This window comes from Patagioenas fasciata, chromosome 1 (genome assembly GCF_037038585.1).
Source record: "Patagioenas fasciata isolate bPatFas1 chromosome 1, bPatFas1.hap1, whole genome shotgun sequence".
NCBI lineage: Eukaryota > Metazoa > Chordata > Aves > Columbiformes > Columbidae > Patagioenas > Patagioenas fasciata.
Genome location: NC_092520.1, coordinates 93,772,555 through 93,800,235, shown reverse-complemented (window position 1 = coordinate 93,800,235; position 27,681 = coordinate 93,772,555). Strand labels below are relative to the sequence as shown.

The following is a 27,681-nucleotide window of genomic DNA, read 5'->3' as shown; positions in this document are numbered from 1 at the left end:
TGCATTCAGCTGCCCACTGAGCCTTCAGAGCCAAACCACTAGACTTACACAGTTCCTTTGTGTAAGGAATTTCAAAGACGATCCACCACGCTCAACGCACAGTAGCGTGAAGGGCTCAGAACAGCAGCCAGTGAATTCAGAAAGCAGGCTTCCATGGATTTTCATGGGCACTGGATTGAGCCTTCTCTGCTTTAAGTAAGTACGCATGTTAAAGACTAGATCTATCCTAAATGCCTGTGTATTCCCTCTTCTTACTTGAACTTTGCTCACACAGGAATGTATTTCTGTCTTTCCCACTGTTGTACCCATAATAACTGTTGCTCAAGGAAAAAAAAAAAAAAAAAAAAAGAATGGTGTGCACCGTATGTCCTTTTTGCTAACTCTATTTGCCATGTATAAAACTCAGCAACAAAAGTCTCCACATAGATGCAGTAATTGATTTAAGAAGTGAACCAATTCTTTGAGTCCGTGTTTTAAATTAGTGTCAGGCTGCCCAATTGTTCACTGTGGCCTGATGTGCCTTGGGCCCCCAAGATCAGAGACGGCTGAGAGGTGAAGTAATTTAACCTATTATTCTGAGCCAATCCTACTAATTTGCTAAGATGTGTGAGTTGCCTTTTCTTTGGAATAAATGAAGTTGTCTACCTCACAAAGCAATCTTTTTCCAAAAATGTTTCTCATCATTGCATTTTCTGCATTATTCATGGAATGTCTCGTCCCAAGACTATGCAAACTAACTTTTTTTCTAGTCATCTTTTCCCCACTGCTTCTTTCCAACAACCCCTCCCTGCAAAAACTGAAACACTGATTTGATATGTGTAACCAGAATAAAATTTCACTAAGGAAAAAAAGAGAAAGTAAGAGGAAGAAAAGGAAAGGGGAGATGAACAAAGAGAAAGAGAGAAAGAAAGACAGAGAGAAGGAGGTGAATAAAGAGAGGAAGAAAAGAAAGGGAGAGAAAGAGGACAAGGGGGAAAGAAAATGGAAATGGAAATGGAAAGGGAAAGGGAAAGGGAAAGGGAAAGGGAAAGGGAAAGGGAAAGGGAAAAAAAATTATCGACATTGCTTCTTTTATATAATTTTCTCTAAAAGTTCTCCTTAAAACTCACAGGCTGTTCCTTTTCAGGATTGTAACAGATGGGGACTTGTTATAGTAACACCCCATGTTCAAGCTTTAGTGGAGGAGGAGGAAGGAGAATATACAATCCCACTATGAGTCATGCTTCTCAATGCTTCTGTCTGTTTTTAATTACATGGGGAAAAACATTATGTAAAAGTCCATAGATATCTCCATAAACATCATAATCACCTACAGACATATAAAACCATTTTTTTTTAAATCTAGTAATTATTATAGTGATGGGCATTCAATTGGCCTATATCCTTGTTAAACCAGAACACAAAAAAAATTATCATTGCAAAAACGCACAGCTGTGGTCATTGTTCAAACCAAAAGGAGTACTGGAGTACCACTTATGACCTTGTTCTTACTATTTATCTTTGGCAAATAGTGATTTTGCCGTAAAGTATATTTTGCCTCTGAAATTAAGACAATTGTATCAGATAATACAGCTTCAAAAAAAAAAAAAAAAAAAATCATTCCTGGGTGGCTATGTGCAAATAATCTCTTCCTTCAATATAAAGACTTTCTTACAAAACCAATATCAACTAACTAGCAACATCAGCTGTAGTAATCCAAAAGATCCTGTCATGTCTCTGTTATTGCCTAGTATAATCATAAACACATCAACATGCATCTACTCTCTTCTGAAGTATGACTCATGGGTATCTCTTGCTTTTCCAAATGTTGCTACCTATTTCAAAAGGACGACTCACAGAAATACACATTTGTTTACAGGATTCACAGGGCTGGACCCAAGGAATTTGTATCCCAGGGCTTATGTCTAAAATTCAAAACTAAAGTGCTTTGTCAAACTAATGACTAGTTTTTTTCATTATAGACATAGGAATATTTTCTACTCTGATGTATGCATTTGCAACCCCAACAAAATCAGTGGGAGGTGAACATACAACACTGAAACCAAAATTGACTGTAAAAATACAAGTGGAAACATAAAGCCATCAGCAAAGACATGGGAGCTATGTAAGAGTCAAATAACCAAAATATGTATACACAATTTTGAAACTGACCACAGTCTCCTGCTATGCATAGTGTGTGCATGCCATTTTAAAGCATACAATGAAACACTGAAAACTTAAAAAAATAAATTATATGGTTCAGTTCATAAACTTTCTAAAATCCCATGCCTCAGGCTTATTAAACCAGCTTCCTCGATGCAGCTTTTTAATATCTGTACATACCTGCTTACTACCAAACATCACTGTTTCCTACTAAGAGGTTTTTTATGTGTAACTCAGCTGCACATTTCTTTCCTGCCAAGAAACGATTCATAATAAACACAGAGGACTAAGTAGAGAGATTCTAGGGCAAATAATTACATATTTTGCCTTTCATATACTTATTTGATGAAAGTAAAATAAACTCTTGGAAATATTCAGATGTTTGTGGTTAAATATTTCAAGACTTATCAGAAGTCAAAGGTAAGATTGGCTCCCTCATGGACCTGCAAAATGGCTGGAATAAGATCCAGACTTTCAAAATTTAAAAAAACAAACAAACAAACAAACAAACAAACTTTCACCATTGTTTCCTAAGAGGATTTTCCTCTCCATTCCATGTCTTTGGACTCTAAGGGGAAAAAAAAATCTTTGGGGAATTTGAACCTATTTGTTATCCACAGAAAAAAAAGAGGCAGGGAACTGGCTCTCTCATCTAGTACAAGTCAGTTCAACACTGGTCTGAGGCCAATTGAAATTAGATGGAGGAGAGGGTCTGAATCATCAGTATTTACAATATTTACAGTTACAGTTGAGAGCAAAGGCAGAAATCCAAAGCCACACATTAAGTGATAGGTTCACAAATGAAGATGCAGCCTTTTAGAAATGTTGTTTCTGATTTTCTGATGCTGCAGACAGAAGTGAGTGAATTAGTGCTGATAAACAACCCTTAATATGGTTTTTAACTTTTAAACTAGCTTAACTGCACCAGCCAGTGAAGGGTTATTCAAAAGCTCAAATTTCTTTCTGCCAAAGTGAATTGAAGATCAACTAGAAGATAAAGGCTACTGTAGTAAGTCTCCAAGAATATCCTGCAAAATATCTTTAAATTAACTTTTTTGTTTAGTTTAAATATATATTTTTAAACAGATTGCACTTTAACGGGAAATTGATGTGTGGACTAGTTAATTGTCAAATTATTTAATAAAAAGGTCTTTCTATACACACTCTAACAAATTTTCCAGAATCATCATCACTCTGGTCTCAGCTTGTATTGGCTGGAGCTCTGTAAGAGCACTTGTTGAAAATATAGTGTAGGATTATGACTTGGTAAGGGAGAATTGCAGAATTTGCTCCTACAGACCATTCTCATTCTTACTGATGTCAGTGACAAAACTCCCAGTGATTTCCAGAGAAATAGGAACAAGAACTCATTTAGAGCCCTGGGAAGCTTACAGAAATATCCTAGTGTTAATGTATTAATATCATAGTACATAGGAGTAGCCTAGTATTAATGCTAGTACTACTTAAAGTAAAATTATTGCTTAAAAAATACAACATGGATAAAAAGGAATGACAGATTAGATTATAAAATAGCATGAGGAAAGAGGGGAAAAGAAAAAATCAATGCCTTGTTCAACTGGGGTTTTGTATTTATAAATAAAAATAATAAGCACTGTGAAACTGCTATCTCAGGTAGTATTTTGAGAATCTAAAACATGCCTTTAAATTTCACACTGCTCTGTCCTCTCTGATCTATAGCTTTTTGGAGAGTTCAGGGATACAGCCCATTCATTTACAAATCTCTGCTGAAGTGAAATATTTGTGATTTTAGTTATTAAACTGACTTAAACTTATTAAACACAAGCGATATGACCAAATCCGCTACTTTTCCTCAGTACCTCTTGCACTAAGGGTTTCTAGGTATCTACATGTGCAATGCACATGGAATTCAGTCTGTGCAGATGGCTGTAAGGGCATGAAGGCTAAATGTGACTAAAGCCTGTATGACACTCTCAGTCCCCTCTTCTTGAATGTGGCAAAGTCAATTTAGTGCCCTACCAATTTCGTAGTTCTCTCATTTCATCAGATGATTGGATAATACTGAGACCTACAACACCAAATGACTTGATATTCCTCAGAAAGAAAGAAAAGGAAGAAACAATCTCTGGACAAAACCAGGAAAATCAGTTAGTGCTTATCAAACAACAAGCAGTGCAGGACAATGAGACTCTACTTCAGCAAGGACAAGTGGGACTCAGTGCTTTGGAATAATTGTACTGGCTAAATGAACCTATTTAAGCAGTCAGCATCATGATGGACTTTTCAAAACATTAGGGCAAGAAAATCTTGTGATAAGGCTGTCAATTCAGAGTAGAAAATACAGCCATTCTCTAGTAAAGTTTATTCTAAAACAAAGCAATATTTAAAGTAATTTGAACATGCATTAAATGTTATGAAACAACTAGTCCTATACTGTAACAGGCTCAACTGAACAAACTGCTGAAACTGAGAATGTTCCCTGGACACATTTTTAAAAGTTGGCAGGAAAAAAGTATCCACACGGAATATTGATTCTCAAAATTATTTTTTCTAAAAGAGATTACAAGACTAGAATTGTAGTTGCCCTTGGATTTGGAAGTGATGCTTATGAGATTACATACTTGATTTTTCTAGCTATTTGGAATTGTATTTTTTCTCACAGCTACTCATTCAAATATCACTAGCATAAATACACATATGAAGTACTTCACAATTTTTCAGTTAAAAATATCCGTTACTACCAAAATTAAAACAGATATACAATCTCCACAACTCAGCCCTTTCTCTGTTTATTGGAAAAACCACAGGGCGTATTCCCCAGACATTTTCAGAGCATCCTGTGCTCTCTCATCTTCATCTCCTCATTCTCCTTCCGTTTGCTCTTAAGTCTTTATTTCAGTTTATCTAAATCTGAGAAGTGTTTGAGCTGCAACTGGTTTTGAAGAAACACTTCTGTTTCTTTTAAGTCTCATCTAGGGCCCAGTTAAATTAATTAGGACTTTTTCTATTGGACTTCACCAAGCTTTAGGTCAGGTGCTACCACAGAATTTATGTAATACATTTACACACAAAGGTATGGAAACTCGTGCTTTGCAATAAATTCAGGCTATTTGCCCTTGTGCTTATCCCAAGAAGGCAAAAAATTAGAAATGTCCTTCTAAGAAAAAAAAAAAAAAAGAAAAAAAAAGCCCCACACAATAAAACCCCCTTATACTTCTTGTGCAGAACAGTAGTAAACTGAGTTTTATGAGTTCTATCACAACCATATAAAACGCTTTACTGAAAAGACCACTGAGCTGGAAAAACTCAGGAAAAACTACCCTGAATTCCATGTGAACACTCATAAATCTGCCCCCCTTTTCTTTTTTTTTTTTTCCTAAAGCACATTTGCCATAAAACTCATGTTCCACATCAGATTTCCTCTCTATTTCATAGCAAGTCTCAATATCTTACACAATCTAAAACATACAGACTTGAATTCTAAACTTTATTTCAGACGTATAGAATTACCACACAGGCAATAGGTTTGGGTTTCAAGCTCTGTATATATCTGCAATTTGCAATATCATATTATTTATTACCCTTCTTAAAGGTAATGAGGAGTAAAATACAATGAACAAGAAAAGATACAATGACAGTCATGATGTGGTTGTAAGTAAAGGAAAGTTGAATATTTAAGTAAGGCAATTTGTCAGAAAACATATTTCAAAGCTTCAAATACCCCTAAGAAATAGTGACATTGTATACATGGCAGGATATCAGTGTTAGATTCTAAATCGAGCATTTGTGTTTAACAGATGGACAGAATAAATCGCTCATACCTGAGATAAGCCAAGATGTACTGATGCTGTTTCTGAGATGTACATTATTTTGCCATCTGATGCTACCACAAAAACAAAGCCATCCAAAGTCTGAAAAAGAGAAGTAAGTAGGGTAAAACGCAAGCCCTCTGTTTAAACTACCGACAGTGATAAAAAATCTGAAATCTTTCGGAGGAAGAATTCGATCCAACTTTAAGAGCAGCAAGTAGCAGTAAAATTTAAGAAACAGAAACCTTTATCTGATGCTCTTCCTATGAACCCTATGACACATGCACACATTGTGAAATTAAGTTCATTCCCCCTACAGATGCTAGCTTTACTGCTTCACTCAAAGTTAACATTCTCCTGTTGATTCTGGTTATTTTAGTACTTAGTACAAATCCCAAGCTATGTGGTACTTACGGGAAAGTCTAGCACCACGCAAGCCATTTTTTACGGTATAATTGGCAGACACAGCTTACTGCTCTTTGCAATATATTTAATGATACTGTAAGCAATGCTTTAAATTTCTTTGACTATATTTTTAACAATGTCTTTCTAAATAGAGGGTTGTCTGCTATATACCTATATGAACTTAGAAAAAGAAAGTAAAAAAAAATCCACATTCGAAAGTTTATCACGCTTGAAGAGAGATGTTTATGCTCATTAAGCTATATCTCTACAGTTTGTGAATCTCCACTGACAGTAAGATGCAACGCACACTTGAGATCCAGTACTACGAATTCTTATTGATGGGGTGTTGACTGAAAGGTAAATATTACTTGCATGAGTAAAAACTGAAGTGTAATTTAGTCACACATGATTCATACAAGAAAAAAATATATGCAAATGATGCAGCATAGGCCAATCTGACCACAGTTTGGACACACAAACTATCAGTTAGAGAATACCTGGTTTCTTCAGTGTCCAATTTGAGGCATTTTTTCAAACTTATCTGATATCCTCCTTCAAAAAGTATTCATTATCTCTAACAAATTTAGGAAGCTTTGATCAACACATACGCATGAACTTGATTGGAAAATATATTTGAAAGAGGAAAATAATTTTTACAGTACACAGATAAAACAAGCAGCCATTTTAATTCATCTTCTAAGTTACTGAACCAGGAGAGAAGCAATAGAATCCTGTATTCTTCATGCTCTTACAGTGCTGCCCCAATAAGAAAATATTCCAAATTATTATCTGGCCTACTAATGGTTCTACAGCATGTAATTGAAACCAGATTACTCTTTGCCTTTACTTGTTTTTCTTTTGTGGAACATAAATGAAATTTTGTAAAAGTATTATAATGAGAAACGAATTATTACACTCTCAACCACTTTGCTTTCAAACACTGGCATCTTGCAATTGCTTTACTCAGTATCATAAGTGAAACTATGTCAATGCTTCCATTACTGCAGTATGTGGTGCAGTAGGTCTCTGACATTCCTGTACAGAAATGCATAATGAAGCTGAAACTTCACATGAAAGGTTTCAGTCGAAGAAACCTTAAAAATTTTACAGTAAATGGGGATTTATTAAAATGTTAAGCACTTTAAGATTCAGAAATAACTGGTCTATAAAATGAGTATTACAGGTGATTAGCATATAATGTTACTTAAATTCATTTAATGCCAGACAAAATGCGAAATAGCTAACCGGGAGGAGGAGCAAGTGCATCAGCAATGGTTTTTATGATATAACTAGATACGTATTTTCTAGGTAGACTAGCGATTCTGAAACAGCTGATAGGACATCAGCTACTTATAACCAGATTTCCAAGGCTAGAATTACCTCGACATGAGATAATGTTTGAACCTCATCAATTCCCATTTCCTGTATGTGATCAGTAACGCATGTTTCAAACCGCTGTGCCGAAAGCACGCTCTCTTTTTACTTCAGGAGAACGGGTGACACTTTGCAGGGCTGCAGCAACAAAGAAGTGCGCGGCATTTCCATCGTCGTGCGACCTCGCACAGCTCTCCCAGTTGGCCCACCATTGCCACCTCTTCACCTCCATTCGGGTGGGCGGCTTTGCTTGAGCCCAGGGGAACGGCAGCTACCTGAGGGGGGGCGTGGGGGGGACGCCGGGGGCCGGAAGCCGGGTCTCGCCCAAAACGCGACCGGCTGGCGGGGAACGAAGGTGGGCGAGCCCTCCCGGCGACTCGGCGGGAGGGAGCGGCCACAGACCCCGAAGAGAGTTTTTTGTCGAGGTTTTTATCCCCAGCCCGAGTGAACAGCTAAAACAGCTCCAGCTCTGTGACCAGGAATTAACCTCCCACAGTAAAAACGGCCGTTAAACGATTACGGTTTACTAGGTCTTTAAAACCGGGCAAGAAAAACCCTTGCTGTATTAAGTTCACATATAAAAAAAAAATGATGCTAAATGGGGTTTTTGTTTGGTTTTTTGTTGTGTATTTTTGGTTGGTTAGTTTTGGGGTTTTGTTTGTTTGTTTGTTTTTGGGTGGTTTTTTTTTGTTGTTGTTGTTCCGAATGCCACACACACCCCAGCTACGACTTCCTACGCTCACCTAGGCGTGGGTGAAATTCAGCGGAATTCCAGAGCAAATCAACGGGATTGTGAACAACGGTATTTTCAGGTGCTAAAGTCCGCGGGAGATCTAACCCAGCTGTCCAATCCCCGCCTCGGCAGCCCTGCGCTCACTTACAGGTTTCCCCTCCCGAGACACCGCCGGAGAACGACGATCTCCGGTGTTCGGCATCTTTCCAGCCTAAACGCGCTTCCAGTTGCCGCTGATAGGGGGCTGCCTGCGGGACATCCCCAGCAGTTTTGGGGCGTCTGATTATGGCTTTTACGGATGGGAGACGCTTTGTATGCACGGAGAGCAGACTAGTGCCTGTTATTTATCCTAATATGAAGTGGTTGGTGTCTCCGTTTTGCGTCCCTCCCAGACGGTGTGAGGCTCGGGAGTAAAAAGAAGGCTTCACCCAGGCTCTTCCCGCGGTGCAGAGAAGAGGAGGAAGAAGAGGATGAGGAGGAGAGTTGGGAGCTGGGAGGCTGATTGCAGCGCAACACTAGACTTGCGATGCGGAGCGCGTACGAGAGGAGGAAGGCGTCCACTACCTGAAGCAAATGGGATCCGAGCTCCTTGGCCACGTTATCCAAGGGACCTATCCTGCTCGGCTGTCCCCAGGCGTCGCCCAGACCTGCAAGGGAACCGAGGAGCTCGTTAGAGAGGGAAACGGAGCCCGACTCGTCCTGCCTCCCCGGCGGGACAGGAGCTGTTCGCAACCCGCCTACTCCCCCGCACTTCTCCCGCGGGCAGAGGGCCAGGCCGCGGCGTTGGGGCTCGGGAGGTGGGAAAGGCTGAATCCATTCCACACACGCGTGGAAAGGGAATTGCTCTTTTCTGGAGGTCCCGGCGAGGGCACCCCCGCGAACCCCTTCCTCCTTCCCCGGGGAGCCTGCTGCTCTACAGAGCGCACCAGGGAAGCGCCTGTCCCAACCGCTTCCCCTTGCCGGCCATGTCGGCACCTTCCTGCCAGTAGGACCGTGCCCGTTCCCCCTTTCGCCACGACCGGGGCGAGGAAGAGTGGCCACCCACTGAGGACCCGAGCACCCGGCCTGCCTGCAGCTTCGTCAAGCACAGCACAGGGCATTTGGTTCCCAGCGAGGGGTTCACACATGGAAGGCACAAGGGGCTGCAAGACACTCGCCTGTCTTCTGTGCCGGAGGTGCAGCGGGACGGCTCTCAACACCCGGCCGCGGGCCGGACCTGCGCGCCCCACCGCCCGCGTCCCGCTGCCCTCCGTCCCTGCGTGGGTTGGTGGCTTGCGCGGGGTGCCGGTCTCGACGACCCTCACGCTGGCCAAGGCGGGTCCCTGCTGGGGAGTGCGCTGGGGAGGTTAAAGAGGGCGGGAACTCAATCGGGGGCAAAGTGCCCCGACGGCCTCTTCACCAGCGCACGGAAGGGACCGAGAAATTTGCCGGCGTAATTGCACAGCTTCTCCCCTGAGTTCCTGCCCGCAGCCAGCGCGGCCCCGGCTGGGCTCCGGCCCCCTCTAACCCGACAGGCCCGACTCAGTCCCGCTGTTTCACCTTAGTCCTGCCCGGCGGGCTGTGGGCAGCCCGTGTGCCCGGCACTGCCTTGGTGACAGCGAAAGGTTATTGAGGGGGCTTGAAGTGAGGGAGGTCTGGTCTGGCGTTTACGTGTTTGTTTGTTTTTCGTTTACTCCATGCAAAGAAGGGGTGCAGCACCTCCCCGGTGGAGCTGAGACCACTACCCGTGCCAGTCGAGGAGATGGAGGATCCTGTCCAATACCCTGATGGCAGGCTCTACAGCGTGCCATTGCCCCCAGGACCGCCTAGACAGGGAGGGCGGAGGGAAGGGATACAGGACCGCAAGCGTTTAATGCCTCTTTTTTGGAGACAAAGGAGAGAAAAGAAGACTTAAGCCCTCGGGGCCACAGCACAGATTCTACGAGGCCACGAAGCCTTAATGGTGCTTCACTGCCCGTGCTTCCCTGCAGCCTAGAGACTCTGCGGAAGGGCCGGCGGCGGGTGAAATGCGGGGATTCTCGGTGCTGCCAGCCCGCACACTGGCAGGGGCAAAGGTCGCTGCAGCAGGAGTCCCTCTCGACTCCGTTGCGGGAGGGAGAAGAAGTTAGCACCCAGGCGGAAAGCCCTGCCCTAAGCTTCGGCTTTGGAGCACGCCTCCAAACGTCCTGCCTAACGCTCTCCTGGATCCGCGCACCCTTCGGCCGAGTGTCCGCAGGTAGCACTGGTCTAGAAACGATGGGAGCCTTTCTCCCCGCCCTTGGGGCGTCCTTTGGGGTGGACAAGGTCTCCCACTGGAGGAAAAGGAGACAGCGAAGGAAACGCGTGGCGAAGCGCGGTTACCCGAGGTGCTTTCCCACGAGTTTCGCCTCTTTCTGGTGCCCCGGTGTCAGCGAAGCCTCTCCGCTCCCGCCGGGCAAGCATGAATAAGCCTGTGGCTCTCAGCGCCAGGCAAGGCACCCCGGGGACCCCACCGTCCCCAACGCCTCATTTCCTCCGGTGCAAAGCAGTAGCAGTGCTCAAGGTCAGTCCCAAGAGGAGGCGTCTGTCTGCCTGCCCCGTGTCAGTCGCTCCGGCTGCCCCAGCAGGTCCCTCCAAACCGCGCCTCAGAAGTGCACGGTGTGCGGCTACGCTTTCTTGTGGGTGTGGGAAGGACACCTTCCTTTCGCCGAAAGGTGTTTAGCCATACATTGGGAAATTTGCTTTGAAAAGAAAACGGAAAGTCTCACTTTTCTACCGCCGTTTCCCAATTCGCAGTTTAAAGAAGATCCCTACACTTCCAGGGATCCTTCAGAATATTTTTGTTGTTGCTGAAACGCTGCTTTCCCTGGGGCGGAAAGTTTGAGGATCGCAGAGACATCTTGCAGTCTCTTTCCAGAGACGATAACAAATGCAAACAACAGAGTAAGACCTGGTTCTGAGCGGCATGTCCTTATTTCGATTTACTAATTTCAAGTCTCGATACACGGGAGAGAGAGACTTCTTCTCCTTTAGTTAGACATAGTGGTGTAAAAACTGCCCTGAAACGAGCCCTAACTTTCTGAAGGACGAAGCAGATTTACTCTTTGTGCCACTCACGAAGATGCTCTTCAAGAACGAACTGTCTCTGCCGCACCCGTGCCTGGCAATCTGCTCCGTCCTGTCCATCACGGCTGGCCAGGTACGGTTTCACAGCATTCCCCAGATCACTTTCTTTGAGGTTCTTCCCAAACCTGGACTAAAAAAGTCACTTCCGCAGATTTGTTCCCTTTGAAATTGTAAATTGGAGTTGCAATTGCGAACTCGCATCAAACATAAATGCGTTTGGTGGATCAGCCTGGCATTCGTGTAAGCTTATTTTAAAGCCGATGATTTTATCGTTTAATCCACCAGCAGTTCGCTTTGAAGGTGGAAACGAAACCAATAAAAACCTTACGTTCAGATGGAGGACTAACTCCCATTAACTTGTCTTTCGAGAGATTTGCAAATGTGCAGTATACGTCCTGTAAACATATGGATGCAATAGATTCCGCCGAGCTGCTCCTGCCCAGCCAGTAAACAACGCACATTTTCACTCACTGGACTGGAGCGAGGCCAAAAGAGCTGCCGATACAAAGCGAGTGTTTCCTACGTCGCTTAAACGCGGTGGGAGTTTGCCGGGGTGGCCCCGGCCCGGAAAGGGGTCTCCGGCGGGAAAGGGTGCCGAGTCTCCGGCACGGCTGTGCAGCCAGTGCACTGCCGAACGAGTCATTTCGAAGCAAATATTTTTTAAATGCCCAATTGCAGCACTAATTACCTGCAACGCTGGCCCAGATAGCGATTTCCTTGCGAGAGAGCGAGCAGCTGCTGCATCCTTCCCGCAAAGGCTGGGGACAACCGTGGGGGTGCCCTCTCCCCCTTTGCCGCGCGAGAGCGTAGGGGATCACCTGCACCCAGCGGCCTGTGGAGACTCCGGGCGGTACCGGTAACGTAAAGCCCGGAAAGCCGGAGCCGAACTCAGCGGCAGAGCCCGCCCCGGCGAGTAGGAGCTGGCACGGTGAAGAGGTTCAAGGCGCAACCTCCTCTTTGCTGGCATCCGGCCGTCGGCAAACACGGATGAGACGAGCCCCTCTCCCTGTTCACTCTCCGTTTACTGGTGTGTGTAACGACGGCTGATCCCGTTCCCACCGGGACCGTGCTAGGGGGTGAAGGACATACACAGCGGGCAGTACTAAGGGGGAAATAATCGGCCCTAATCGCAGTTGTGACCATCAGCCCGTGCTCCGGGCACCCGGCGGCAGATTCGGCTCCGACGACGGCGTCCTAGGGACAGAGACGGGGTTTTCAACAGACACCCCGAAATACGTGCTACTTTTGCCGTTGAAAGACGTAGGAATTCTCATACGAACGCGTCCCCTTCCCTTCGGCAAACCCGGGCATGATTGCCTCCACCGTCTTTTGACATCTCTGACTGTTTTTCAAAGTATCTCAACATTCACTTTGTACTATTTCCCAGTTTCCAGAGAGAGGAGTAAGTCAAACTGTAATAAGATCTAGAAATTTTCGAGAACAACTCCCACCTTTGGTCTCCAACTGTGTAAATTCGTACACACACACAGTTGAAAGCCCGGTAGCTTTTCTGCTTGGGATTCTGCTAAAAGAATTACTTAGTGATGTTTTATGTCAAGTATCGGATTGCCCTGTAACTTGTACTATTTCCTTTGTGTGTACTGTACTGTTCCCCGGCTCTCCCGAACCTCACGGTCCCGCCGCGTTATTCAACAGCTATCCTTCACAAGGAGCCCGAGTCAACTGCGAGAGCGGAGATTTTCAGTACCGCTTCTCTTTAGGGACTTTTCCCTAGCGCGGTTGTGCCTCCCTTCGTCGGGAAAGCCAACGGAAATGACCAGGGGACGACGAACTGCCAGCCCCGGACCCACCTTGGACGGGGTGGAGGTGGCCCCTACCCTCGTTCTAACTTTGGCTCTTTCGTTTAGGCGAGGCACAGGGTTTAGCATAAACCCTTGAGGTGGGGAAGGAAGTGCGGCTCTGGGCGAGGGGCAGAGCTGACACCTTGCCCTTAGACCAAATACAGCAGAGGGAGAGATGTCTCAGCCCCGACGGCACATAGAATCGTACCGCTTGACAGGCTGGTCCGAGGGGCCGGGTCGGGTCTGGAGTTGACGGGGAGTCCCCGGCTCCAGTGGGGGTAACCTCTGTTCTGGACGGGAGCTTCCAGACTGCGATGATTTTGGGAAGGAGAAGGGCTTCATTAGCTTAACTTTGGCAGGGATGTGGTGGGCCCCCCCGCATCCTCTCCGCGGGCTTCAGCGTCACCGCCGGCTGGAAAGTTTTCCAAGGGTTGGGCGATGGGAGTGACAGACGTATAAATCGAGACAATCGTTTAAAAAAAAAAAAAAAAAAAGTCGAGTTCTAGAGAAAACAACAAGGAACACCCTCCAGGACACTCGGACAAACCCAAACCCGGCACTTCCCGGCGAGCCAGAAACACCAGATCCTGTTAAGAGGCCCGAAAGCGGGCGCACGACAAACAGCGAGGTCCCAAGCAGAGCCACAGCTACCACGGCAGTGACCCCCTCCTGCCCTCCCTTCCCGCCGCCGTCGCTCGTCCCCGCACCGAGGGTCTGCCGGCTCCCGCCGCGGCTACCGGGAAACACTAATGGCACTCCTGTTTTAGTAAGACCTTCAGTGCCACTATTAGCGGTTATTACAGTAGAGGCAAGTTTCGTAGAGGAATTACTCGCGCCGCCGGCTCGGGCTTTAATTAATTCATTAAGCTATTCGGAGTGAGTATGAAAATTAATGAAATAGCTGCAATTCGCCTTGATTTTCTTAAAACATACATTCACGACCAGGTTTAAATCGAACGAAAACTCTACATGCGCCCAGTAATTTATATTGTCTGCATCTCGGAATAAGGAACAGGTCTAAGGTCTGCTGCTGAGTCATTTTATTCAGCAATTTTTTATAACTCACATTATCTTTTGGGTCATTTATTAATCAATTCGTTCGCAACCCGTTTAAACATCCATAAGTGTGCAGTTTTTTAGTCAGTTTTCGAAACCGCTTCGAGGTTGGGGGAAGAAACGGGTCACAATGTAACCAGTCTGCCATAACCGTGAGGCAGAGAATCGCGGGTTTTAAATACAATTTCTTCTCGCGACTCCTCTCATTTGCTCATTTTTAGAAAAAAAAAAAATACTGACAGTCAGGACAGAAGTCCCGTGGTGTATTTTTGTTCTACAGTAATAAATGCCTTGGCAAAATATCAAAACACAAGAGAAGACGGTATTACAGAGCGGGAGCGCGGGGGAGGCTGTAGATTGCTGTCTCCTGGACTTTATTTCACGATTCTGAAGGTCAGAGTGAAACCTCACGGCAAAATCTGTGATGTCGGAGCACGAAATTGCGCCTAACAGGGCTTGCACTTTGCGGAAGAAAGGAGCTGGAATATAAATCGCCTTTCACTCATTTATTTTGAGCCTTATCGGGCGCCTCCTTGGGGAGATCTATAATTTTAGTCCAAAATGAGCATCTTCGGGAAAATCCTGACAGAGATGAGCAGGAGACTTGTCTGAGCCCCCTTAGAAGCCCTGTCGAAGCTCTGGGACCAGATACCTCAGTGAGAGTCTCAAACTCTACCTACAATTTGTGTCAGCTCGCGCTGGAAATAAAACGTGTGGGGGAAGCCATCCACCGGAGTTTTTAGAAACAAAATCCTCTCTCTCTTTCCCTCCAGTCTAGACAGAGCTGGAAGCCAGTTTTATATCTGGACAACGTTTCTGATCACGCTGGTTCCAGCTACCATGGGTCTAGCACGCATGCTAGAATTGTCTCAGGCCTGTCCTCCCACCACCGCGAGCTGGAAGAAGTAAACTCCCTTGAGTCTTACAGGGACGATGCCTGGCGATGCCCTTACAGTGATGGGCAAGGCGGCCAGGGCAGCACGGGTCGCTGGTTCCCCGGTGACAGCCGTTTCGGGGGAGACGCTCGAGGGAGTGCGGGCTGCGCCGCTCCCTCTGCCCTAGGAGCAGCGGCCGACGGTCGGCCAACTGTTACGTGCCCACCTTTATTTCAAGCCCCAGGACCTCGGACGTGGGTCGTCCCCACCAATTGGGTCCAGTATACTCAAAGGGGCACTTTCCTCAGGTCTTATTGTCCCCAGAATTTAAGACACCGTGCCGGTCAGCCGTCTTGGGCTGTTAGACTACCCCCCCCGCCGCCCCAGCAAAGACAACTGGACACCGCCTTTCCATGCCGTCGCCGAGCTGCTGAGGGGGGAGAGGACCTTCCTCTTCCGCTTTCCGCAGACAAATTCAGAGAGAAAGGGAAGAAAGGGGCGATGCGGGGCCGAGTGCCGTCGGGCAACCCCCCTCCCCCCTCCTCCCCCCGTCCGGCACCAAACGTCCTAATGCAGACGGCAAGGTAGCAAGCACTGCCCATGGCCGCCTCTCTGCAGCTACCCTCTCTGCCCTCTACGCTCCTGGGTACTAAACACACAGCTCGGGGGCTGGAGACGGTTATTCCTGGGGCCTGTCATCCCTGGGTGCAAAGCTTTGTTTTTCAACGTATTTCCACCCGTTCTTAAGACGATGAAAGATCAGGAATTCGCTGTATGCATTTAAACGTTGCTCTTAATAAGCAGAGTGTGCGGAAGCGCACGCCTGGCCTGTTTAAGGAAGACAGACACATAAAACACACCCGAGCTGGTGGGTATAAACCTACTCTCGGCGTCCTCTTGTTACTCTTGAGGCTCAGCAGGACTGGAAAACCACGAATACACTCAGCAGCATCTCGAAACGTGCCACTCTTCTTCCCTCCTAAACCAAAGCCATTCGGGGCAAGTTCCCCAGGAAGGGCCGGCGAATGCTCCCCCGAAATTACGACGCGCTATTTCTCATCGCGAAATTTCCCGATGGGGGATAATGGCTGGAAATTGCAGCGGAGAAGCGTCTCGCTTCCCCTTGCTCTCTTCACCCGGCGTGCTTCAGAAGCGTACGCTAAAGGAGCCCTAGTTTCCCGTAGCACTGCTAGCACTTGCTCTCGAAATTACTGAATTAGATGACTATAACGGTAAGCTTCTCTCGGTTTGGGAGTGGGTTTTTGTTTTTGTTTTTAAATTTGGAGGCTTTTAATAAAGCTCCTTAGAAACCGCGACGGAGAGCAGACCTTCCACTCTGGAATTTGCTAATTCCTTCACACACACACTCCCGTCCGGAGAGGCGCAAACAGATGACAAAGGGGGAAGCTGGGCTTTATTTAGCCACCAGCAGTCACTAACCAGCGTTTCATTTCACGTCTCCCATCAGCTCAGCGGCGGCACGGAATGGACCGGGCGGCCGGCGGCTTCCCACGGGTGCCGACCAGCTGCCTCCCCTCACCCAAAGTGGCCGAAACTCTGCGTCCTTCGGACGCTTGGGGTGTAGGTGCGAGGCTGACGGGGGGGTATTGTTTATCAAACCGCGAGGGAAGGAGAGAGCAGTGTCAGGCCTCATTGCTGCGTGTCTCCGAGAAGAGCTCAGGGGTCATCGGCTCTCGCCCCCCTGCACGGCCCTGGCCGTGGGGCAGCGAGGTCCAGGCCCCGCTCAGGAGCATATTGGGCTCCGACTGGTCCTCCCCTCTCCCCCGGTCTCAGGAGAAGGTGGAGGACCTCTCTGCGAAACCGCTGCGCCTTATTTCCCAGACTGCTTCCCTATCTCCAGAAAACTCCAACCAAAACAAAATAATAATAACACCCACGCTATTTCCTCCCCCCACAAGGCCGTGTCTGGACACCGGCAGGAGCACTGTGCCGAGGGGCCTCCCAGGGAGCTGGGGCGACTTGCCTCCCGGGGCCGCAGACGCCGGGGACGGCGGAGCCGAGCGGAACCGAGCGGAACCCTCTCTCTTCGGGACGGTGCCCCCGAGCAGACGGAGCTGAACCGGCAGCAAAGGAGGAGGGGGGAGAAGAGAGGGATTAACCGGACGGCTCCACCTTCCCGCACTACCGGCCGGGCTGCCCTCCTCCGCTCCGCCGCCAGCCCAGCGCAGTCCCCGGCCGGGGTCCCCTTGCAGCCCGCGCCCCTGGTCGCGGCTCTCGAAGGGCTACGCGAGACCGGGGAGAGCTGTTGTCGAGTTTAGGCCTCACAGGACCAGACTTGCTATTTGCAGCCCGCGCTTTGCACGGCAGCCCCCGGCAAGCTTTGGTTTTCGGGCAGTGCAGCGCTGCCTCCTCTTCCCAGGCAAACGGGATCCTTTCCACCCTCAGCGGCTTTTCCCTCGCTCGCCCCTCGTTCGCCAGCCGGTACTGGCACCCCCGCAAACCGCGCCCCCCCCCCCCCCGCCTTTCTTCACAGGAGGTAGAGGAGATGCGGACTCGTCTCGGGGTATGCACACCCCACCCGCCACCCCCTCTTTCGGGCCGTAGTGCTGCCCGGTCCCTCCTGTGCGGGTCGGGCGGGAGGCAGACAGCCCCTCCCGGGGCACCCCGGGGTGGTTACCTTCGGGGAAGACGGCTCGCATTTTCAGGTAGCTAGTGGTGAGGCGAATGATGGACGCCTTGTCCAGCTGGGAGGTGATGGCCGAGGGCAGAGGCAGGAGTTTGGCCAGTTCGTAGAATTCTCCATTTTCTTTTTCCCGTCTAGTCTTTGCCGCGTTCTTGGATTTTTCCTTCATCGCGACTACTGCAAGGCGAAGATGACACTGGCATATTAGACCCGATTCTTCCGAATTGCAGGGGGCATGGATTTCGGCTTCAGAGTCAGTATTTTCGTTTAAGGAAGGGAGGGAATTCACCCAAATCGAATCGAATTGAAAAAAAAAAAAAAAAAAAAGAGAGAGAAAAAAGGGGAAAAAGAGGAAGGAAAAAAAGCCAAAGCAACCAAACAAAACCAACACCAACAGAAATGGTGTGAAGAGGGGGAAGGCGATATCTGAGCCACAACCAAGACAGGTAAGCTGCTCGTGAGGAGGCAGTTCTGCTCTGACTCGGCAATATCTAGCGCTTCGAAACAGAGAATGAAAAACCTACACGAACCACGGTCCTCTGCCTGCAACTGGAAACGGATCTTCTCCTTAACGGGGAGCAAATCACTGGGTTTCCTTCCTTGAAGGATTTCTTCTACTCAATCCTTCCCCGCCCGAAAATAATAATAAAAAAATATTAAAAATAAAGCGTCCACGCAAGATCATTGGGCTAAGCAGGCTGAACCATTTTTGGACACTTTGTCTCTTAAAAAAAGAAAAAAGAAAGAAAGAAAAGGAAAGACCGTGCTGCTTGTTTAACGAAGTGCAAAATGAACTGGTCCCAGAGCCCGAGATGCCGAGGAGACGACTAGACGGCAAGGCAACCCGCCGCTAAACGAAAACCAACGCCGGTGCGGAGGGAGTTGATGGCTGGAGCGCTCCGAAATCACAAGCTCTCATTTCCTTCAGACGCTTTCCTCTCGGTCAGCTCTCGGCGGGCGGCGGCTGGTCTTGCAGCAGAAAGACGCTTTCTCCAGTCCCCGAGGGGCTGCTTCAGCGCCGGGGCGCGGGGGGTGCCGAGCCCGGCGGGGCGGTGGGGCTGGGCTGACGGCGGGCCTGCGGGCACGGGGGGCTGCTGGCCGCGGGGCTGCTCCCGCCGCTCCGGCCGCTGCGCCCAGCTCCAAATGTGGTTCTCATGCGGAGTCAAATTAAAGGATCCGTTTTCCTCGGGACCAGTGCCACTTCAGCGTTGTCTCTTTCCAAACAAGTCCGAGCGCTGGCAAAGGCGCGGGTTTGATTTTGTTGGATTTATTTTTTTTCCCCCTCCTTTTAAAGAAAAAGCATTTGCATGGTCAGGAGTTGCTTCCTTTTTGTTTTATTATTATTATTATTTTTTGTCACGTATTGAAAGAGCAAAGCGGTGTCTCTTTCGCATAGACATGCCTTTCAAAGGCGAAGGGAGGGTTTGCAACATTCACCTCCCGCAAAGAGCAGCGATCCTCACCATACGGCAAGGATCGAAGGTAAAATTCAGCTCCTTTCAGAAATCCTAGCTGTCACGCTCCTCGCCTGAAAGCACCGATATCTCCGCACTTTTTTTTTCTTTCTTTTTTTATTTTATTTTTTTTTTCCCAGGGGCAGAAGGAGCTCTGAAGTGGACCCCTCAGTTAATTCTTGAGCAGAGGCTGCAGAAAGCCAGGAGAGCCTCAAGAGGGGAGGGGATAATGTATCCGTGACGTGTCCTCCCGCGCAGCGCCCTCCGAGGGACCCAAATACAGAGGAGCCAGAAAAGAGCCGCAATTAGCACTCGAGATGGAACTGGAGGCTGCGGTGGGGGGGAGACAGGGGCGGGGACCTTTTGCTTTGGCAGCCCGAGCCCGCTCCCTCCGACCTCCCTAAGCAGCCGCGGAGCGCCGGCAGAGACCCGCGGCCCCCTTGCCCCATAACCTGCCGTCGCTCACGTACGCGTTTGGCGCACCGGCCGTGACCCCGCGGCCCCAGGGGGGAGCCCTCGTACCCCCATCCGTCAGCCGGCTGCCGGCGAGGGCCGGGCCAGAGGCACGCGTGGGGCCGCGACACGCGTGGGCCCTCCCTTACCAGACTCACTGCACCGCCATTAGGTCACCCGAGCACTTTCCCCTGTTGTTTTGACGCTGGATAAAAGGGACAAAATGTACCTGCATACGCATACATGTGTGTGTGTCATATACATTACAAGTATGTGTATGTATGCATATAAACATGTACTCACACGAATACATTTACAAAGGCGCACACACACATATATATTTATACGTGGGCCTTCGCACTGATTCAAGCCCCGGCAGAGGCGGTGGGCGCTGTCCAGAGGTCCCCCTGCCCCGCAGTCCTCCCTGTCGGTGCCGCTGCACCGGCAGCCACTGCTCATCAGCCCTCGACGTGACACTCGGCTGCCCGGCCGGCCACCGATGACCAGGGAAAGGTAAGAAACTTCCCCAGAGCCCGGGTTTTGCCCATGCCCCCGGCTCCCGCCTCTCCAGGCAGCAGAGACCCCGCGGTGGCCCCACGCACCGTGTTGTGAGCAGAGTCGGGGGACATGGAGCTCACGGGGCTTTAACTACAGGGCTCGAGGCCGGCTTTTGCAGAGGTTGTCACAGCAGCCCCTAATAAAAGCGCGATGCCGGGGTCCCCCATCCCTACCCGAGCGATTAAGCTCAGCCCGGACAGGACCGCGCTGCCTTCTGCCTGGCTGTGATGCAGCCCAGACCCGACGGGAGCCTTTCGCTCTCCGAGGGGACCCTTCGGGATGCTGCGAGGGGCACAGACGTGGGGAGACGCACACACGTACATTCACCCACCCCCAAAGGGTGGTCCCAGCAATCCCCAGCCATGCGGGGGGAGCTGGGCTGCAGCCGACGATCAAAGCAGTAAGGAGAAAACTCTCGGTGCGAAGGAGAGACCAGGTATAGCGGTGGGCAGAGCCCAGAAAGAAGCGGTTTCACAACCGCGGACATGGGGAGGTCCCCCAGGGCGATTGAATCGCCCGTTTGCAAAACACAATGCACCGGTCCTTAATATTAATCCCCGGGAGAGGCCTGGCCGGTGGGCTAGTGTGTTTGCTTAAGCTCACCCGCCCCTCTGTAATTATCCTATTACACCAGAAAGGACCCGGCCCTGCGTTGTCGAGGGAAAGGCCACGCTCTTTAACCTCCCCGCCGCCGGAGGAGGCCCCGTCTTCGCGGGCGGGACTTGCGCGGATCCCCGCGCCGGCACCGCTGCTCCTGCTTTCCCCTCCCGGGTCGCCCTCGCCGGAGCGCCCCACCGGGGGAAGCCGCTTTCCTCTCCGCGCCCAGGGGATGGCGAGCAGGGAGGCTGGGAGACCTTCGGCATCTGTTGCTTGAAACGTGGGGCAAAGAGCGGGGGAGCAGCGCCCCGACGTGCGCCGGGCCCAGTCCGCACAACCTCTTGCCCTGTCCCATTCTAAATCCGCACCCCTTCCCTCTCAGGTACCTGGTATCGCGCCCGTCCTCTTGGCTGGCGCGTCTGGGGGAAAGTGACTTTTGCAGGGAACACATGGGGAACAGGCTCTCTGCCCCGCCGTCCTGGGTGGGATTTAGGCTGGAGCTGGCTTACAGGTCAAGGAAACCTGAGCGAAAAGGTTGCACAGGGGAGCCCGGGCGATGTTTCCCGTTTTACTCTCCTGCACTGCCCTTTTTACCCGCAAAATAGGACCAGTCCCGTAACCCTCTCGCAGGGCTTCCTCTCTCTCGGGGACATTTGGCGCAGGCTTGGGGACCGCAGATGTAGTCGACGATTAAACCCACCGCTATATTTTTATTTTTACGGCAGCATGCTCCGGTTGGGACTTTTCGCCGAGCAAAACAAACCAAAAATAATCCAGGAAAAAGCACCAGTCGAAACGAAACTTCAGCCTTTCGGGGAAATTCTCAAAATTCAATACAACCTCCGCCCGCCGTCGAAACTGGACTCATTAGCAGAGGTAAAAAAATTATACGGGAAAAAAATTATACATATACATATACATGCGGGAAACAGGCTGTCTTCCAAGCCAGGCTGACCCCGAGAAGGAAAATGTATGGGATATTTCTGTGTCCCATAAACAATATACAGGGACGAGCGACTGAGTCTCAAAGGAAAGCAAGAGGGGAACACGTTATGTTTCTAACAAATTACGGTGGTTTGGAGAAAGGGCAGCTTTGCAAATGTTCGCAACATAATCCCGAAAGAAAAAGAAAAATCACGTTACTTCAAGGGTGGCCCAAAGTTACCGAGGTGGATTCGCAACATTCAACCCGGTGAGTCTGAGGTGGCTGCATGGACCTTCGGGGAAAGATTTCCCTCCGTCCGTTTTAATAAGAAACTCCATATCAGGGACTGAAATTAATAAGGAAAATAAATAAAACAATTTATTATTTAAATATTTAGATCATATTTTCACAGATACGTTATTGTCGAATCATAAGTTTGCTGCATACAAAACCCACTGTTATTTAACAGCCTTTTTTCCTTGGTTCGAGGGGGAAACTTCACCAGATGGAAAATAAAGGAAGAACGTTTCTTTCTCAGGTGAGACGCGTTGCAGAGGAATATTCAGTCTTTTTTTTTTTTTTCCCCAAGAGTTTAAACTAAAAATGGAAAATAAAGGGGAAAATTTATGGGGAACAAACAAACAAACCCGTCCCCCAAAAACACTCTATCGGCAACTCCTCCGCAGCGAGTCCCGTAATCGCCCGGCTGCAGCGCGCCAGGAGGCATTGGGGATGGTGCGGAGGGGCTAAGCCTTTGCGCTCCACGCAGAGTCTGTGTGTGTGTGCGTGGGGGTTTACACGGGTGGGAGACTGACAGGAACTTTCCTGCTCCCCCTCCGTGCGGGGAGGCGCCGCCGGTGGCGAAGCCCATGCGTGTTCGTGTCGCGCCGGGGCGGCTGCTGGCTTTGGTGGCGAGCCCGAAGGGCTTGTTTTGCGCCGGGGCGCGGAGGTGAGACCGGGGGAAGACGGTGACGAAGGAAAAGCTCGAAACGAGGGGTTTAACGCCTTCTTTTTTTTTGGTAATCCTGAAGGAGACGCAAATAGCCTCTCGCAGACGGGCACACGCGTGTGTAGCCCCACAGCCGCTGCCCTCCAGTCCCCTTCCCGCTCGTGCCGTCTGCTTCTCAGCCCGCCCGGTCGGCAGGAGCCGGGCGGCGGCGGCAGCGGCCCTGGCCGGGAACTGAGGGAGCTTCCAGGGGTGTTTCGGCCGCGGTTTACAGACGCCAGCGTGTTTCGGTAAGCATGGTGGCGAACAAGGGCCCAGGAAGGGGCAGGCGGCAGGCCGGGGCCTCCCCTCCACCCGTGGCCGTGAAAGCGGTCCCCGTGCCACTCGGTCTTCTCTTGGGACAGCCACCTTTGCAAGGCCGTGGTCTTTCACATTCATGTAATTTTCCCGTGTTTCTCGTTCTTGTACGCTAGTATAACACACACAATGCTAGACGGATCCAGGCTGGGGAAAACTGGGCTGCAGGGCCAAGCACAGTGGGGGTCTTAACTTTGTCTGATGTGCTTAGCTAACGTATTAACTGTGAGAAATATCACCGAGTTCCTCAGGAAAGAAAATATCATCAGATATTTTAACATTTACAGGCTGCAACATCAGCATCGGTATGAGCTCAAGAACTAGCAGCTCTTATCGTCCCCGGAGGAATCCCTTATATTTTTTTTCCTGTAACTACTGTTCCCAAGTGTGGATGTATACACACACACGCTCACACACACAAATCCTATAAATGCTAATAAAACAGATTCCTCAGGATTTGTTTAACTTTCCCTGGCACCACAATTGTATATTGATATTCAATGGGGTTACTGGTGTGCATGAGGATTACTAGTTAAGTATAGACCGCAGGATCAACCTTCTAGTATGCCACTTGAACATGTCCTTACAAATAAGTAAGGTAGGAAACATAAGCATTGACAATACGATTAATTTGCACTGAACACTTGAAAGGAAAAAAAAGGAAGTTAAATTATGGTGCTAGAATCATTAAACTATGCAGAATTGAGGCCTCCGGTTGCAGGGGATCGTTTTCAGCTCTTTACTTGAAGCTGTGTTATTGCTATTGTCCAACCTTTGCTGGCCACATGGGACAGCGTTTGGCAATCGGACAGAAAATTATTTCTACTGGGTATGAACTGGAAATATCCAGCTGGGGTGTGGATCCCATTTCTAATCAGAGTGGAGGGAAGGAAAACTAAACACTCTTTCTCGTTACATAGATAGCATTTTTAGAGTTTGTCAAATGTGGTTTGAGCTAGCTATTGAGAAAAATACCTGCTATTTAAAAATAAAATAGGGGCATTTTGTCCCCTTAGAATTAGTAACTTTTTTTTTTTTCCTGTAGTTGGTGTAGAAAAGGGTACATAGTGTACATAATGTATAGTGCCTTACATAACATGTAGTGATAATATAGGCATGCAACACTGCAGAAGCTATCAGAGTTGATGGACTGATCCAAATGGATGACATTTGCAAAGAATCTAAGTTAAAACCACTGAATTCTCATGTTTGGGTCAGGTTTTCAATTTCAGTTTCCTAAGGAGAATAGTGGTATTTTGTTAAGGCAAACTTTTTTTTTTTTTTTCCCCCAACTAGACCTGGAATTTGATTAATTTTCTGAAAGTATTTTCATAAAACTCAGATACTTGATACTAATTATGATGTGAAGACTTCCATTATCAAACATTTGATTCTGCTAATGTAAGCTGACAACCATATTTCTTTTGACTACAGTAGGTAGTTTAAAAGGTGAAGGCTGTCCTTGGGAACAGGAGAGGGAATGTATCAGTCACAGAGAGGAAGCTCCTAGGGTGAAGAAATCAGAAAAACTTAGTATGAAGAGCACACAGTGGAGCATTTTTGCTCTATTTGTCTGAAATACTTTGAACATTATGAAAGTAAACGTAAGGTGTTTTTTTTTTTTTTTTTAAGTTATGTTCAATGACTTGAACTAGTTTTCTCAGTGGCCCTGAGCTTATATGAATAGTGTGACTAATCTAGTGGAGATGAGTAATGGATCTGTGAGGAATAGAGGAATTCTGATGCAAAAACATCTCTCTGTTTTTCGGTGGTATTTTATGCTGCTTGACATTCAATATATTATAGAATGACTGTCAGAAGAACTTTGGTAGTACTTTATGGCCAAGTTTATAAATACTTTAGTCATGATTTAGAAATGATGAATGGAAAATTCTATTTATACATAATTATGTGATGCTTTACTGTGTTCTAAGCACATTCATAAGCAAATGTATATACTCTTGTTAATTACTGTACTTTTGGTTTGTTGTAACATCCTGAATCTCTATTTTTGCGTTTCTCCATTGAAAACTTTGTAACACAAGTAATAACCATACAGATATTTTATTACATACAGACAGAGAAATTAAGTCAAGAATAAGCTATTAAAGTGGGGCTGGGACATAATTGCAAGAGAGAGAGAGGATGGAGTAAAGAAACAGAGATTCTAGTGAAGGTTGCTTTTGTGAACTTCGGCCCTGCAAATGAATGTGTACCAGGCAACTCTTCAAGCCATCAGCCATCAGTGTGGAATACTCAGCAGTGCAGTCTCAGGAAGACATGACAAAGCACTGAGAAGAATGGGAAGAGGGGGTCTGTCTCCTCACTAGTGTGGTCAAACTGGTTTGGAAGGTCTGGCATAGGTATGGGAAAATCAAGGATTCACAACTTCAGCTCTTGTGGAACTGGTGGTGTGGTTTCAAGGAACATGATCCCTTTTTGGTTCAAAAGACAGTAGAGAACAGCCTCATACCACAGTGTCTTATTTGAAACGGCTTGTAGGTCTCTTAACATTCATCCTTGCAGAATCAAGGCTTTGTGAGTGTGTAAGGAGCCCACGTGAGATAGCTTCATCGAAGGCAGAGTGCAAGAGGTGTTCCTTGCCTCTGCTTTTGTCTTTCCAATATAAAACCAGACTGTTTTCTTCTGGTCACCATGAGCTTCACCAGTAGCAGTGAGATTGAAATGTTATGCCACTTGGACAACAATCGCCACAATGCAATTACATTCAATGCTGAAACATGTAGAAAACATCCTGCATGGGCTCACAAGGCATTTGCTTTTTTCTGTAACTCACCCCTCAACAAACTCATTTCTGTGAGTTTTGTTTCTGAGCTGCTAGTTAGTCATAAAATGTATCTGAAAGTGGAGCTATTGCCAGTATGGGAAGTTACTGCAATTTCTCATTATTATTTACAGCTTTGTTTATAACTTCACATGCCCTTTTCTTTTGTCAGGATTCATATTACCAAGGTTTCCGTGTTTTTATTATGGGAACTTGGGATATGTTTGATTTTAACTGGACAAAGATGACCTAAGTTTAGTCTCTGTTAACAACAGAAAGATACTCAGAAGATACTGCCCTCTAAAATGATCTGTTTGACCTTTAGACACTGATCCTGAAATTTGATCCCTAAGACCCACCAATACCAAAGAATTAGACACTTCAGTCACTGGATACCATTTGAATGTGCTTTCAGTTTTGGAGCTCAAGGCCAGATCCAGAAAGGGACTCAGGAAGAATGCAGATGTTGAAGTCTAAAATGACAATGTTGAACACTTCCAGTCAGTTGCTGCCTAATTACGGGTATTTCTAAGGGCCATTTTTCATCATTTCAGCTCCCCAAACACACATCCAGTGGCATCTCAGTCTCAGCAGGGCAGAGGTACCTAATGCAGACCTAGAAAGCAAGTATAATATTTCCTTGCTTCTCTCCTTTGATCTGTGCTGAACACAGTCAGTGAATACACTGTGAAAATACTCTGAAACCTTCTTCCTCTTCTTCATCAACAGGAGCAGATGTCCTCATTTTATACACAAGATAGATCAGTCTGATACGATGGTGAAGATCCAGACTCAATTCCATCCTTTGTCCATGGGAATTCAACTGCAGGCCTCTTGTCTATGAAGAATATGTTCAGGTTATCAGATCATAGTCCATTTTGTGTGTGTGTGGTACTCTCTTACGGAATTGACTTTGTTGTGCATAGGATAATCAAGATTTACTGGGGAAGGGACAAATTTTGGTGTCTTTTCCAAGTTTTGGTTAGTTTGTTTGTTTAAAATTTCTATTATTTGGGAAGGGACATTGCACACAAATGCATTAAAAGTCTTTGAAACAGGATGAGATGCAGGACTACTTGTTCCCAGACAACTACCCTCCCAAGCAGGCCAGGGTCACATTAGCTTTTCTAGGCAGAGCAACCTAGTATGAACACAAGGAACTGTGAGTCTCATCCCCATTTATATCTTGCTGCTGTTGAAAAGATGGAGGTAAAAGTTTGAACTTCCTTGAAGGCAATTGAACTTTCCTCTTATTTCATGAATTCAGGACCACTTTGTCATATGGTAGGAAGATGAGGAAAACTGGACTTCTGCCTTTAGACTTATAGCTTAAACAGTGGTGGTTTTCCTTTTTCTTTTTCCTTTTTCTCTTTTTCCTTGTTTCTTTTTCTTTTTCTTTTTCTTTTTCTTTTTCTTTTTCTTTTTCTTTTTCTTTCCTTTTTTTTTTTTCCATTTTGTTATTTTTCTCATTCCTTTTCTTATCTTTATTTTTTCCTCTTAAAAACACCTTACAAACAAACAAAAAAAGAAATGGTTACAAGAATTTTCCAGTCAGGGAATCTCATGATGACAAAGATGTCTCAGTCTGAAGTAGGAAAAAGACCGTAAGAACCAGCCCACTCCCTTAACATCTCCCTGGGGGTGAACTTATATGTTTCTCTGCTCAGCTTTTTTTTTGCATTCTTTTTGGAAGAATCCAAACT

At 47.4% G+C, this 27,681-nt stretch overlaps 2 protein-coding genes and 1 long non-coding RNA gene across 5 annotated transcripts in view; 2 read left to right on the top strand and 1 right to left on the bottom strand.

The window, feature by feature from the left end:
* Positions 1-19,649, bottom strand: part of SIM2 (SIM bHLH transcription factor 2) — a 63,420-nt gene extending 43,771 nt beyond the window's left edge. Inside the window, exons 1-3 of one of the 3 annotated variants that reach the window (XM_065862291.2) lie at positions 17,898-19,649; positions 9,007-9,089; positions 5,943-6,032 (exon numbers count right to left, since the gene is read on the bottom strand). In XM_065862291.2, the coding sequence (XP_065718363.1) occupies positions 5,943-6,032; positions 9,007-9,089; positions 17,898-18,072 (348 nt within the window). In that variant the 5' untranslated portion in view covers positions 18,073-19,649. Of the gene's footprint in view, positions 1-5,942; positions 6,033-7,715; positions 7,943-8,590; positions 8,776-9,006; positions 9,090-17,897 lie in introns of those variants that run through there. The other 2 variants (XM_065862299.2, XM_071810978.1) reach the window with 2 other exon arrangements.
* On the top strand, positions 17-7,886 carry LOC139828428 (uncharacterized). The gene is made up of 4 exons (XR_011739995.1): positions 17-195; positions 5,919-6,045; positions 6,607-6,692; positions 7,803-7,886. It is a non-coding gene; the product is annotated as an uncharacterized lncRNA (long non-coding RNA).
* LOC136109090 (uncharacterized) lies at positions 19,302-27,348 on the top strand. Its single transcript, XM_071811794.1, has 7 exons — positions 19,302-19,385; positions 20,181-20,323; positions 20,465-20,804; positions 21,691-22,157; positions 22,380-22,428; positions 22,922-23,126; positions 26,708-27,348. Exons 1-6 carry the CDS (start codon positions 19,302-19,304, stop codon positions 23,072-23,074), a joined length of 1,236 nt encoding a protein of 411 aa, XP_071667895.1. The 3' UTR covers positions 23,075-23,126; positions 26,708-27,348.
* The last annotated feature ends 333 nt before the right edge of the window (positions 27,349-27,681 follow it).